Source organism: Enhydra lutris, unplaced genomic scaffold (assembly GCF_002288905.1).
Source record: "Enhydra lutris kenyoni isolate GAN:26980312 unplaced genomic scaffold, ASM228890v2 scaffoldscaffold33, whole genome shotgun sequence".
In the NCBI taxonomy this organism is placed as follows: domain Eukaryota; kingdom Metazoa; phylum Chordata; class Mammalia; order Carnivora; family Mustelidae; genus Enhydra; species Enhydra lutris.
The window spans coordinates 821745-834950 of NW_019154117.1; the positions used below are offsets into that span (position 1 = coordinate 821745).

Genomic DNA, 13206 nt, shown 5'->3' on the forward strand with positions numbered 1-13206 from the left:
TTCATAGAAGATGTGATTGTCCATGTAGAAAATCTCAAAGAATCAACAACAGAAAAACCACTAAGAAGTAGTAGAGCAAGGTTGCATGATACAGGGTTAATAAACAAAAGTCAGTTGCTTCCCTGTATGCCAGCAATGAAGAACTGGGATTTGAAATTAAAAGTGTAACATGATCTTCATTAGTATAAAAAATAACAAATGCTTAAGTATAAATTTAAAAAAAAAAGTACAAGATCTATAGGAGGAAAACTACAAAACTGGTGAAAGAGATCGAGATGTAAGTAAGTGGACAGATAAACCTTGTTCATGGATAGGAAGACTCAGTATTACTAAGAAGTCATTTCTTCTCAGTTTTACTTAGAGAGTCAGTCAGTACAATCCCAGTAAAACCCTCAGCCGTGTTACTTGATCTGTATTGACTGGAAAGTCTGAAGACTTAGATTAGGCAGTCCAGTAATTTAGAAGAGCAGAGTTGGGGGACTGACACTGCCCAAGTCCAGGACTTACGGTAAAGCTACAGTAATCAAGACCGTGTGGCGTTGACAAAAGAGCAGACAGTTGGGTCAGTGGGACAGAATAGGGAACCCAGCAGTAAATTCATATGAAAGTCATAGGAGTAGACTCATAGAAAATGAAATGACTTTTGACAAAGGACCAAAGCCAGTTCGGTGGAGAAAAGATAGTCTTCAAAACAAGTAGTACTGAAGCATCTGGGCCTTCAGTGACCAAAAAAAATGAATTTAGACACTGACATTACACCCCTCACAAAAACTAACTCAGATTGGGCCATAGACCTAATGTAAAATGAAAACTATGAAACTTCTTAAATATCACATAGAAAATGTAGGCATCCTTGGGTTTGGCAGTGACTTCTTTAAAATTAACACCAAAAGGATAATCTATGAAAGAAAAAACTGGTGTTTCACTTCATTGAAATTAACAACTTCCACTCTGTGGATGACATTGTGCAGAGGATGAAAAGAGAAGCCCCAGGAAGGGAAGGGTCTTTGCAGTACACATATGTAAAGGACTTGGATCTAAAACAGATACGGGGCTTGTAAAACTCAACAAGAAGAAAACAGCCTGTTAAAAAGTGGGTGGAAGGGCTCAACAGACACCCCACCAAAGGAGATACACTGACGGTGAGTGAGCCCCGAAGCAGATGCTCCACATCACACGGTGTTCAGAAATGCAAGTACAAACAAGATCCGAACTGCCCATTTCTTACAAAGCTAAGCATGATGTTAGCATGTGATTCAGCCGTTGTAGCTCTAGGTGTTCACGCAGCTGTGTTGAAAACTTATGTCCGCACAAAAGTCTGCACATGGCGTTTTAGCAGCTCAGTTCATAACTGCCAAACTTCGAAGCAGCTGAGATGTGTAGGTGAATGGGTAAACTAAGGCACATTCGTGCAGTGGGTATTATTCAGTGACAAAAGACATGGAAGAACCTCATATTCCTACTGTTAAGATACGGGTTTCGGTCTAAAAATTGTAGGTACTATAGGATTCCAACTGTCTGACCTTCTGGAAAGGCAGCACGGGGCAGGGATGAGTAGATCGAACATAAAGAATGCTTAGGGCGGGGAAGCTGTTCCGTGGGCTGCTGTAGGGGTGGATACGTGACATAGTGCCTTTGTCAAAACCCATGATGTATACAACATACAGGCTTTGCTTAACGAGAACGTGTGGACCCTGGTTCATCAGTTGTAACAAATGTGCTGCATTGACGCAAGATGTCAGTAAGGGGGCAACCCCGGGGGCAACTCTGAAGTTTGTTCAGTAGTTTGTAAACCTAAAATTAGGTTTAACCTAAAAATAAAGTATGTTGGTTTTTTAAAGTACATTTGAAATTGGGGGGGAAAGTGTGTTTGGAATTAGAATGTAAATTTGGTCACATAATTAGAATTGTTCAAATGATGGGTAGATTTCAGAATTTTCAATCGCCTTCTAGTTCCTTTTCTTTTACTTAAATAAAGCTTGTTAGACTTTCGTAGTTTCTTCTTTTTGGTGTAGGTAACACAATGTTTTGTTTCTCTAGACTATTCCAACAAAAGACAGGCTTGAAGGTCTTCTTGCTTTTAAAGAGAAAAGGTCCCCGCGCTACAAAGGAGAGTAGAAGACACAGAAAAGTTTGCAGTGCCAGTGTAACGAGCGTAGCTCTGGAAGGGTCTTTCAGACCCACACATGCCCCCACACCTGGAGCCCCAGTGACCAAAGTGAGCATCTGTAGAGTGAGTTCAGCTTCTGGAGCGGACCCATCTGTGTACATCGTTCATATGTGCGTCTTGTCATGTTCATTCAGATTTATAAAGCTAGTAGTGCATACTGTCAAAAACAGAGTCAAAAATAGGTACACATTTTTAAATATTTCCTGCATATAAGGCTTTCTGTTCTTAATTTTTTAATGTGAATAATTTATATACTGCACATTCTAGGAAATAATATCGATTGTATGTCTACTGTGCTGCAATATGAAATAAAATTATTTCTATATACCAAAAATGTGAAGTTATACCAAATAAAGTTTCTAAGGGATTATATAGTACATCCACGCATACATACATCTCAGACTGAAAAAGGAATTGGTAGACTCTCTGAGTGAAAATTACCAAATAAAAATAAAATTGGTGAAAAGAAAACTTGGGAATTTTTCTCTTCCCCTCTTCTCTTTGAACCAAGTAAGTCATTGCACATTGGATTTTAGAAGAAGCCATTTTTCAGTGCCGATTCTGTCGGGTGACCTCTGTAGTCTTAGAATCAGTGTGGACGATGGGAAACGAGCCTGCTCAGACGGGGCCCACTGCCTCGGGAGGCCAACAGGAGGCCTGGGTTGGTGTTCTAAGATCGCCCAGCTCGCCGCCTGGCCGTTGGTCTAACTCCCCAAGAAGGTGGTGTCGCCCCGGTTGGGCTGTCGAAGCGGCTTGGGTCAGGGATTTGAAGGGAAGCCCAGCTGCTCTGCTTCCTAGCCCCAGCTCTGGCACCTGGTTTCAGGAAGGAAAGGAAGTGAACACAGCCCCCTGCAGCCCCGTCTCCCTTGACTAAACCCTGGCCAGGCAAAGTGACTAGAAATGGAGGGGCTCGGGGGCACGTCTGTGTTGCTGGCCTCGCCTGGGGAGGGAACAGAGTGTACGTGCGTGGCCAGAGCTGTGGGATTCAGAGTGCAGCGTGGGGAGACCTTCGCGGCTCTCCCGGGAGGCTCGAGCTAGCTTTACGGTATGTTATCCAAGCAGACTGCCCTCTGAGGCTGTGTCTAGGGCCGAGTCCGGCGGTACTGGGGAAGCCCTGCTTTTCTGGGACCTGCTCCTCCTCACCTGTGGACTGGGGCGTTCCCGCTGCCCTCTGAGCAGCATGGCTGTGCTTTGTTGCGGGGAGGTGACATTCAGCATGTGGGTGACGGCCTGTTCGCACGTTCCCACACAGCACCGCGGCTTCCTTGGGAAGCACATAGACTTTGACCTTTTAAAAATCACCGAAACTTTTGTTTTTCACCTGGGGGACATTGAGCGCTCCGTCTCCATTTGAAATACTTTGAAGGAGGCCAGCACGGAGTCACCATCTGCTGGTGCCCCCATGCGGGGGGGCTGTCGCCCTCACTTGCAGGTTCATGGCCGGGACCCAGCGGAGTGGCCCCCTGGGGAAGGGGCTCAGTGAAGCGCTGGGCGCTGCTGCTTCCGTCTCGGGGAGGCGCACGCTTCGTCTTCTGATCACCTTGTGCCGTTCATGCCACACGGGGTGACCGGCAGGTGCAGTGCTGGCCCTTTTCTCATCGTCCTTTAAAGATTTCAGGGCCGCTTTTTCTGTCTGCAGCACGTTCGAAGGCCGCTCCTTTCTCACTGTGGGAGAGACTGTTCGGCGTGCGTAGGTGACTTGTCTGTCCTCACGGATGCCGGGCTGTGGCGGACGGAGCGCTGCTGGATGCCCTGCAGAGTTCTGAGGAAGTCACTGGAGTGTGTCCGGAAGCAGAGACATCTTCCTCCTGGGGCTTCAGAGAGCGTGGACTGCCGTAGACTCCCTGCTGTAGACGTGGCCTTCCTGGGGTCTCGTCTGCCGCAGAGCAGCCTTGCTGGGCCTGGTCCTGACGCTGGCGCGGGGTCCCGGGACTGCTCGGGGAGGGGGCCGCAGCGGGGGGTGAGCTGGGCTCGCTGGCCCTCCAGCACGCTGTGCATTCACGTGTCCTTACACCGAAGCCACGTCCAGCGGACGCAAGCCGGCGACGCAGTGGTGACCCCCATGCCTCCCAGGGACGTCTAAGAAGACCCAGAGGGAGGATGCGTAACCAAGCACCGCCCCGGTTCCCGGGAAAAGCACTTCCCGTCGTCTCGGGTCTGCAGGACGGGGTGCCTGCTCACTCGCCACTTCTCTCTCAAAGAACAAGAGGCCTCCACGTCACAGATGCTCTGGGACGAAAAGGGCTGTGATAGGGGCCCAGAGAAGACTCAGATTTTCTGGACTCATTTCTGTGATTTAAAAGATTATTTCAAGTTCAATAAAACGTGAAAACTTGGCTCATTGTGTTCAATAAAAAATAGATGGTTTTCCTTAGTCCTTTCTTCCCCCTCTCTTCTAGCTGTCAGGAACCTGGCTCGTCCCTGAGCTCAACTTCCTGGCCACACCTGGAAAAGAGCTCTGTAGGGGACCAGAGCAGTGGCGTGTCCCTCGTGGGTGACGTGCCCAACGGCAGGCAGGCGCTTGTGTTTGGTGCAGGCCTGACCTTGGCTGCTCTGGCCGTTGACCCTTTCCCTCACTGGACCACAGCTCTCCCTTCTGGTGACAGGTCCTGAATCACTCTGATCTGGGGTCCAAAAATCCCGGCAGGCAGACGCTCTCTAATAATTAATCGTGCCGCTGTGTCTTCATCCACCCGCCGAGTTGGATATTAACTTCTGTGTCCCTCAGCACTATGAGGCTTCCTCAAAACAGCGGTGACATTGCTTTCTTATTTTAAAGAATAAGTGTACCTTTGTCACAGAAGGAAAACTACAGCACTTTACAGTTACTGGGTAATCTTTTGGCAAAATGAGAGCCACTTTCCTGCATAGGTGACACAGGCTCCTGATTGTGTCTGGGGGTGTTTGGGGTGTTAAGGATGGAACCCTCTGCTCAAAACACCTGTGAGTCTCAGGTGCCAGGAACCCACTGTCTCCCATACCATGGAGTCCTTTCTCTTCAGGAGCCTTCTGGCTTCCGGCTGTCCCGTAGAGGGACGGCTCCCAGTCCTCCAGCCCTTGGTGTGTGGCCTCTGTTTTTCAGGTGAATTCTCAAGGCAGCGTGAGAGCAAGGCACCTGACGGGGAGAACGGAGGACACCGAGGACAGCCTCAGACATGTACCTCGGGTGGCTGGGGCCGGCCCTCATGGCGTCCGTCCACACAGCGCAAGCCTCAGGAGGCAAGGTAGGGGGGCGGCCGTCCTCAGTGAGCTGACTGTTCCCGGGGGCAGCAGAGTGAGCTCAGAGCCAGCAGGGTGTCCGCGCCTCTGGAAAGTGCAGAAAACACTGTATTCTGTGGCCTGTTTGGGTTCACGGGGACACGGACAAGATCACAGAGAGAGCTCGGGCTGGTTGTCGGGAATGGCACCGGAGGTGAGGCCCCGACCATCTCCAGCTGTCCCACGCGCGGGAGTCATCTCGGGAGCAGCCCAAGGGGAGAGGCTCTGGCAACTCCAGGAGCGGCATCTGGGGCGCAGAGTGGTGGCAGGAGGGCAGTGGGGCTGGGAGCCGCCCCTGGGGCCAGTGACTGGGCCGTCTTGGTCAGCTGGGAGACAGCTGGTGTGTGTGTGTGTGTGTGTGTGTGTGAGAGAGAGAGAGAGAGAGAGAGAGAGAGCACGAGAGTGCCTCTGCCCTGATTGGTGCCATGGTTTCCTTGTGACGTGGGAGCTCCTAAAGTGTGCGTGTCAGGGGGTCCGGGGACAGGCTGCCCGCCCTCTCCGTGCACGTTCACAGCTGGCACGCGGGGGCTCGGACAGCTCTGTCAACCACTGGGTTCAGACACCGGAGGGCTGGGTTGCTGCTCGGAGCCCCGCGGCTATGCCACTGCACCCCGGGGTGCCCGGGGCCAGCCTCAGCAGCCGTGAGCGGTACGTCCCCCCGCACCCAGCTCCCGGGGTGCGAGCTGAGGTCCGCAGCGGTACTCGCACGAGAGGAAGCCCGTGGGGCCCAGGTCACCCCATGCTTCGGGGCAGTGTCACGAGCGTCTTGCTGTCTCCCGCACCGGCCAGACTCACCCAGGGTCTCGCACTCAGTTCCAGCTCGGTCAGAGGTTCCCTCTGCTTTTCTGGAAAGCACGCGGGAGCTCTTTGACCAGGTCTTGTCTGAAATCGGTGCTGAGCCCAAGCTCAGCATCTCCCGCCCCTGGGCCTGCTGGCTGCTCTTGATGGGTTTCAAAGCCAGATGGGACGAGTCGGTGCCCGAGGGCTCTGCGGCCAGGAGCGCTGTCTTCCACAGATGCGGTGTTCTGTCTGCCGGGTTTTCACAAGAGATGGGCTGGGACAGGGACAGGGGTGCAGGGCTGCATTCAGAAACCCGTCTTTCACCCAGGGAAGGAGCGGTGTGGGAGAGCCCGTCGCTAGCAGTCTATGGGTTACAAGTGCAGGGTGACACTGGGGCCTTACAGGCCGCCACGGGGCCAGAGCAGCCACGCCTGCCCCCAGCCCCAGGGACACTCGGCATGGGCCGCTCTGTGCTGTCACTCACAGACCCAAGGACCATCAACAGGAGGAGAAGCTGCTGAGGCCCTCTCAGGTCTGGCCGCAGGGGCAGAAGCGGATGGTGAGCAGTTGGGGCAGGGCTGCCGGCAGGCATGGCGGGGCAGAGGGCAGCTCTCCAACTCCGCCATGCTCTGTCCCCAAAGTCCCCCCAGATGGTGCCCCTTCCGCTCTGGCGTGGCTGAGATGTGAGATGCACGGCTGCTGGGGCTGCTCACTGGTGGGCTGGGTCAGAGGAGGCACAGAGAACCGTGTCTGCCTAATGGCAACCGTAGCTGGGCCCTCCCCTGGCCTTGAGCAGTAGTCCGGATGCCCTGCTCACAGGGCCAGCTTGGAGGGCTGGGGAGGGACAGGTCCCTGAGAAAGGCAGCCCCCCTGTCGTGTTCTGCGGGCTCTCCCGCGGCTGCCATAGGGGACATGCTGAGGGGCTCTGGCCGCCACCGCGGGCACGTGTGCCCACCCCCGGAGCAGGGCAGGCTTCCCACACAGCCACGGCCCCCACCTCACTGCCGAGGTGTGGCCGTGGCATGCAGCCCAGAAGTCCGCCCCGTGTGGGTTCATCAGACATGGTGAACCCATTTCACAGAGTGGGATGGAACGCTGCCACCGACGAGGGAAACAGTGGCATCACCGCTCGGGGCTGTGACGGCTCAGGGCTGGACTCCCATCGTGATGATGACTCCAGGCAGAGGGTTCAGAGGAATTTGAAGATGGGCAAGTGCCCTCTTCTGACCTTTTCAAAAACAGTCTCGTCACTTTCACTTCCAGCCTCCCAGCCAGCTGAATGGAACCTGTGTGCCCTTTACAGAAAGTGAAGCGCGGGTTCGCCCGAGAAGTTCAAACTCCTCACGGCCTCTCGTGGGCTGAGTCACAGTTCTTCTGAGTTGTCTGTTAGCTCTTTCTGGAAGCTCACACTTTTTGTGAGGCTTAGAACTTGCTCACAAGTGGCCCTAATTTGAGCGCTTTAAAGATACAAGAAAAGGTGACGTGCCGTACCCACCAGGAGGTGACAGCCCCCAGCTGACTTGGTGCAGAGGTACTCGGAGGCCTGGGGAGCCGTGGTGGGATTGGTGGCCGTGGCTTTCGTGGATGCTGGCACACAACAGGAATGGGCACTTTCTCTCCCTCTGGTCCTTGTGGGAGTGAGTATGTGGCATGCGACCGTTCACCCGCTCTCTTCCAGAGACAGGCAGTGTCTGTGTACTCTGGCGTGTACTGTCCCCTGCCCTGTCCCCTGGCGTGTACTCCCGAGTTCAGGGACAGTGTGTGACCTCCCGCGCGCTTGGTGCGTATCTGAACCCATTTGCGTGTGTAGGTAGGAAAATTTGTGTTGAATTTCCCATAAAACTCAGCAGAACTGACAGTTTTAATTATATCCGGTGTCCCTCAGGGATGAGCTAGTCTTGGAAAGTGAGCGTGAGGAGGAGTGTCATGGTGAAGGGAGCCAGAGAAAGGAGCTGAGTCCTGGCCCGGGACGGGTCCTCCCTTGCTTGCCCATGACCTCCAGCAGACGCAGAACAAAGGCCACGTCTGTAAGAAAACGATTTTGTCTTGTCTGTCACACATGAAAACAGAGTTCCCCAAAGCTGCTGGCACCTGGAGAAGTCATGTTTAGGATGCATTGTGGGGGACGCCTGGGCAGCTCAGTCGTTAAGCCTCGCTTTCGGCTCAGGTCATGATCCCGGGGTCCAGGGAAGAAGCCCCACGTCGGGCTCCCTGCTCAGCGGGGAGCCTGCTCCCCCTTCTCCCCCTCCCCTTCCCACTCATGCTCATCCTCTCTCTGTTTTTGTCAAAAATAAATAAATTAAATCTTTTTAAAAAGTAAGAAAGGATACATTGTGGGGGTCTATTTCGTATTGATTCTGGGTTTAGAGGCCTAGCATCAGAATTGAAGAAAAAGACACTTTTGTGACTTTTGTGGATTTTTCAACTTATTTTTTAAAATACATAGTTTACATAGCATAGAAGTCACCCTTTGAGCTGTACAGTTCAGTGATCTTACTGTGTTCACAGAGCTGTACAGCCCTGACCACTATATAGGTAATTGTAGAATATTTCTGTGAGCCCCCAAAGAAGCCCCGTACTCCTTCGCAGTCTCCTGACTGCCCTTCCCGCCAGCCTCCAGCGACCACTAATCTACTCTTCTGTTTCTGGATTTGCCTATTTTAGACATTTTGTATAAATTTTATACGATAGTAACCTCTCTTTGGCTTTTTTCACTCACTGTAGTGTTTTTAGGGTTCATCCGTGTGTAATATGCACCCACACTTCATCCTTTTTACGGCTGGAAGCTCCCCATTGCATGCACACACCGTGTTGTGTCCATCCATTCATCAGCTGGCGAACCCTGAGGTGTGTCCACTGTGGCACTGTCACCAGTGTCGTTCACTGCTACAAAGAGCGGGTGTGGCTTGGGTCCTGTGGATCGATGTTACCGTTTGTCGCAGGTGCTCACCCAGAAGTGGAGTTTCACTGGGCCGTGCGACTGCTTTATGTTTAACTTTTCAAGGAACTGCAAAACGGGTTTCCAAAGTGCCTGCACCAGATTACGGTCCCATCAGCAACATCGAAGGTGCCAATTTCTCAGCACGCTCACCAACGCTTGCTGGTGACTTTGACTTTGGTTGTAGCCATCCAGTGGGTGTGAAGTGGCACCGCATTGTGCTTTCGATTTGCATTTCCCTAATGACCGATGATGTCGGGAATCTTCACACGTGCTTGTTTGTCATTTGTACATCTTTTTTGGGGAGAGTACCGGTGTAAACCCTTTGCCCATTTTTAATTGGGTTGCCATTTTATTATTGAGTTGTAACTGGTCCTTATATCTTCTGGGTGCAAGTCACTTTAGATATGAGTATCTTATTGGATATGTGATTTATAAATCTTTTCTTGCATGGATTGTCTTTTCACTTCTTTGATGGTGTCCTTTGAAACACTAAATTTTAGATTTTGGTGAAATGAAATTCATTTTTTCCTTTCTTCATTGTGCTTTTGGTGGCATATCTAAGAAACCATTGCCTAACCCAAAGTGATGAAGATGTGGTTTTGTCTAAGTATTTTACAGTTTTAGCTTCTACATTTAGATTTTTTATCTATTTTGGTTCATCCTTGTATATGGTGTGAGGTAGGATCCAACTTTTTTTTTCCTGCATGTTGATAGCCAGTTGTCCCAGCACTGTTTATTGAAAAGACTGTTTTTCTCCTATTGTATTTTTTTGATAACCTTGTCAAAAAGGTTAATTTCTAAACTGTTCTACCACATGCCAGCGTCTGTTGATGTGAGAATGCAGTGGTTATTTTTTATTCTACCGATATGCTGTTACCTTAATTGATTTTCAGGTATTAGACCAACCTTGCATTCCTGGGGTAAACTGCTTGGTTGATCATGGTGTGTACTCCTTTCTGCTGGATGTAGCTTGCTAATATTACGTTCAGGATTTATGAGTTTATGTTTAGAAGGAATATTAATGTTCAGTTTTCTTTCTTGTGTTTTTCTTTGTTTTGGGTATCAGGATAATACTGGTTTCATAGAATGATTTAGGAAGTATTTCCTTCTTTTTTTAAAAAAAAAAGAGTTTGTGTAGGATTGGTGCTAATTCTACTACAATCATATAAAGTTTATCAGTGAAAGCATCTAGACCTCAGCTTTTCTATGTTGGAAATGCTTTGATTGGTCATTCCCCTCTTATTTTACCTCTATACAGATCTTCTGGTTCTTCTCAAGTCAGCTTCAATACTTTGTTTCTTTTTAGGAATTGTAAATTTCATCTAGGTCATGCAAATTCACTTGCAGGCGTTCACAGTTCTTCTCTAAGTGAGTAGTAGTTTTCCCCTCTTCCCCATTCGTGATTTTAGGATTTCGGGCTTCCCTATTTGTTTCATGGCCCATTCAGCTAGGTTTGCCTGTTGTGTTACCTTTCAGAGTCAACTTTTGTTGTTGTTTTTTTTTTTTTCTCTAATATTTTTCTGTCCTCTTTTTCATTAATTTCTAGTCTAATATTTATTATTTCTTCCCCTCTATTTACTTTGGCTATAGTTCACTCTTATTTTTCTAATTTCTCAAGGTAGAATCTTAGGTTATTTGATCTGTGATCTTTTCAGTATGGGCATTTATAACTCTACATGTCTCTCTAATCATGCTTTATTTGCATCCCATAAGTTTTGATATGTTTGTGGAAAAGAGTTAACAGGTCTGAACTTCTATCCTCGGGAAGGGCCAGCTGCGAGATCGGCCCCTGGCCTGCATTTGGAAACCTAGATCTGGGGGAGTTCCCACCATTTCCCGAACTGATAAGAGTTATGCCTACACTGTACAAACAAAATGGCTTATGCTTTCCTTTCTGGGATATGGAATTTGGGTATCTGCCAAGCAGAGTATGCCTGCATGTCTACCCCCCAGAAACTCTGGGCACCGAGTCTCTAGTGAGGTTGGCAACACTATACACATCTGGTTATACTTCATTGCTGGAGGAATCAAACTCGTCCTCACTCTCCACTGGGAGAGGACCTTTGGAAGCTTGCAACTGGTCTCCCCTGATATTTACCCCTACACCTTTTCCTTTGCTGCTTTTGCTTGGTATCCTGTTGATTATATGTCATAGCCATGAGTAAACTGTATGCTGAGCGCTAGGAGTCTTCCTACTGAATTACCAAACCTGAAGGTGGTTTGGGGACCCTGACACACGTGGTTTTGTTTTCATTCATCTCCAAGTATTTTTAAGTTTCTCTTGTGTTTTTTCCTTGTGTTCTTTTGGTCTTTTAGGATTATATTCCTTAATTTACATATACTTGTGAATATCCCAAATTTCCTTATATTATTGATTTCAATTATAATTACATTGCAGTTGACAAATGTACTTCATTCAGTCTCATCATTGTATAATTTCAGTCCTTGGCAAATTTTAATGAGACTTTGTGGCCTAAAATATGATCTGTCCTGGAGAAATCTCACGTGTGTACGAGAGGAACATGTATTCCTCTGTTGCTGGGAGGAGAGTTCTATCAGGTCTGGTTCATGTGTAGTCTTGCTTCTTTTTTTTTAAGATTTTATTTATTTAACAAGGAGAACAATCAGGGGGAGCAGCAGAGGAAGGAGAGGAAGAAACAGGCTCCCCACCAAGCAGGGAGCCCAGTGCAGGGCTCTATCCCAGGGTCCTAGGATCATGACTTAAGCCAAAGGCAGACACTTAACTGACTGCCACTCAGGACTCCCTCATTCTTTTTTATTTTTTAAATATTTTTATTTATCCATTTGAGGGAGAGAGAATGAGAGAGACAGAGAGAACACAAGCAGGGGGTGGGGGAGGGGCAGAGGGAGAAGCAGACTTCCCACTGAGCAGAAGCCTGATGTGGGGTGTGATCCCAGGACTCTGGGACCATGACCTGAGCCAAAGGCAGACACTTAACTGACTGAGCCACCCAGGTGCCCTTTATTTCCTTCTTTTGTTTCCTTGTGGGTCTTCTCCTTGTTCTGCGAGTTAAAGTGAGATAGTGACGTCTGCAGGCACTGTCGTTGAATTGTCTGTTTCTCCCTTCAGTTCTGTCCCGTTTGGCTTTATATATTTGGGACTCGTTGTTACACGCATATATTTGTTGTCATTATGTCTTCTTGATGGATTTATCCTTCATCGTTATAAAATGTGCTTCTTTCTCCATAGTAGCTGTTACTTACAGTCTGCTTTGTCTGATATTAGGATGGCCGTTCCAGTTCTCTCACTTGCTTTTGCACCATATGTTTTGTCTACCCTTTTACTTTCAGCCTATTTACGTTTTTGAATCTAAAGTGTATTTCTTGGGGCGCCTGGGTGGCTCAGTCATTAAGCCTCTGCCTTCGGCTCCAGTCGTGATGCTGGGGTTCTGGGATTGAGCCCCGCATTGGGCATCCTACTCAGTGGGAGGCCTGCTTCTCTCTCTCCCACTCCCCCTGCTTGTGTTCCCTTTCTTGCTTTCTCTCCGTCAGACAAATAAATAAAATCTTTAAAAAAAAGAAAGAAAGTGTATTTCTTATAGACAGCATAAAGTTGGATCGTATTTTTCATTAGTTCTGCCCAGGGGCGCCTGGGTGGCTCAGTGGTTAAAGCCTCTGCCTTCAGCTCAGGTCATGATCTCAGGGTCCTGGGATCGAGTCCTGCCTCGGGCTCTCTGCTCAGCAGGGAGCCTGCCTCCTCCTCCTCTCTCTGCCTGCCTCTCTGCCTACTCGTGATCTGTCTGTCAAATAAATAAAAATTAAAAAAAAATCTTTAATTAGTTCTGCCCATGCTGCCTTTTGATTAGAGTGTTTGATCATTTACATTTAGTGTAATCATTGATAAGGTAAGATTTACATCTGCCACTTGGCTTTCTGGCATATCTTTTTCTCCGTCTCTTCCTGCATTGCTAGTTTTCTACGTTTAATAGGTATTTTCTAGCGTACGATTTTAATTTCCTTATCATTTCATTTGCTATAATTTTCTTTTTTACTTTTTTTCTTGGGAATTACAATTACAATTTTTACTTATAAAATC

General features: G+C 48.8%; 1 protein-coding gene across 4 annotated transcripts in view; it reads left to right on the plus strand.

Annotated features, from left to right (window-relative positions):
• Window positions 1-13206, plus strand: part of LOC111153554 (AU RNA binding methylglutaconyl-CoA hydratase) — a 294376-nt gene that overhangs the window by 148284 nt on the left and 132886 nt on the right. For 2 of the 4 annotated variants that reach the window (XM_022512639.1, XM_022512641.1), the window contains one exon: window positions 5253-5394. In XM_022512639.1, coding sequence (XP_022368347.1) covers window positions 5253-5394 — 142 coding nt within the window. Of the gene's footprint in view, window positions 1-2040; window positions 2505-5252; window positions 5395-13206 lie in introns of those variants that run through there. The other 2 variants (XM_022512640.1, XM_022512642.1) reach the window with 1 other exon arrangement.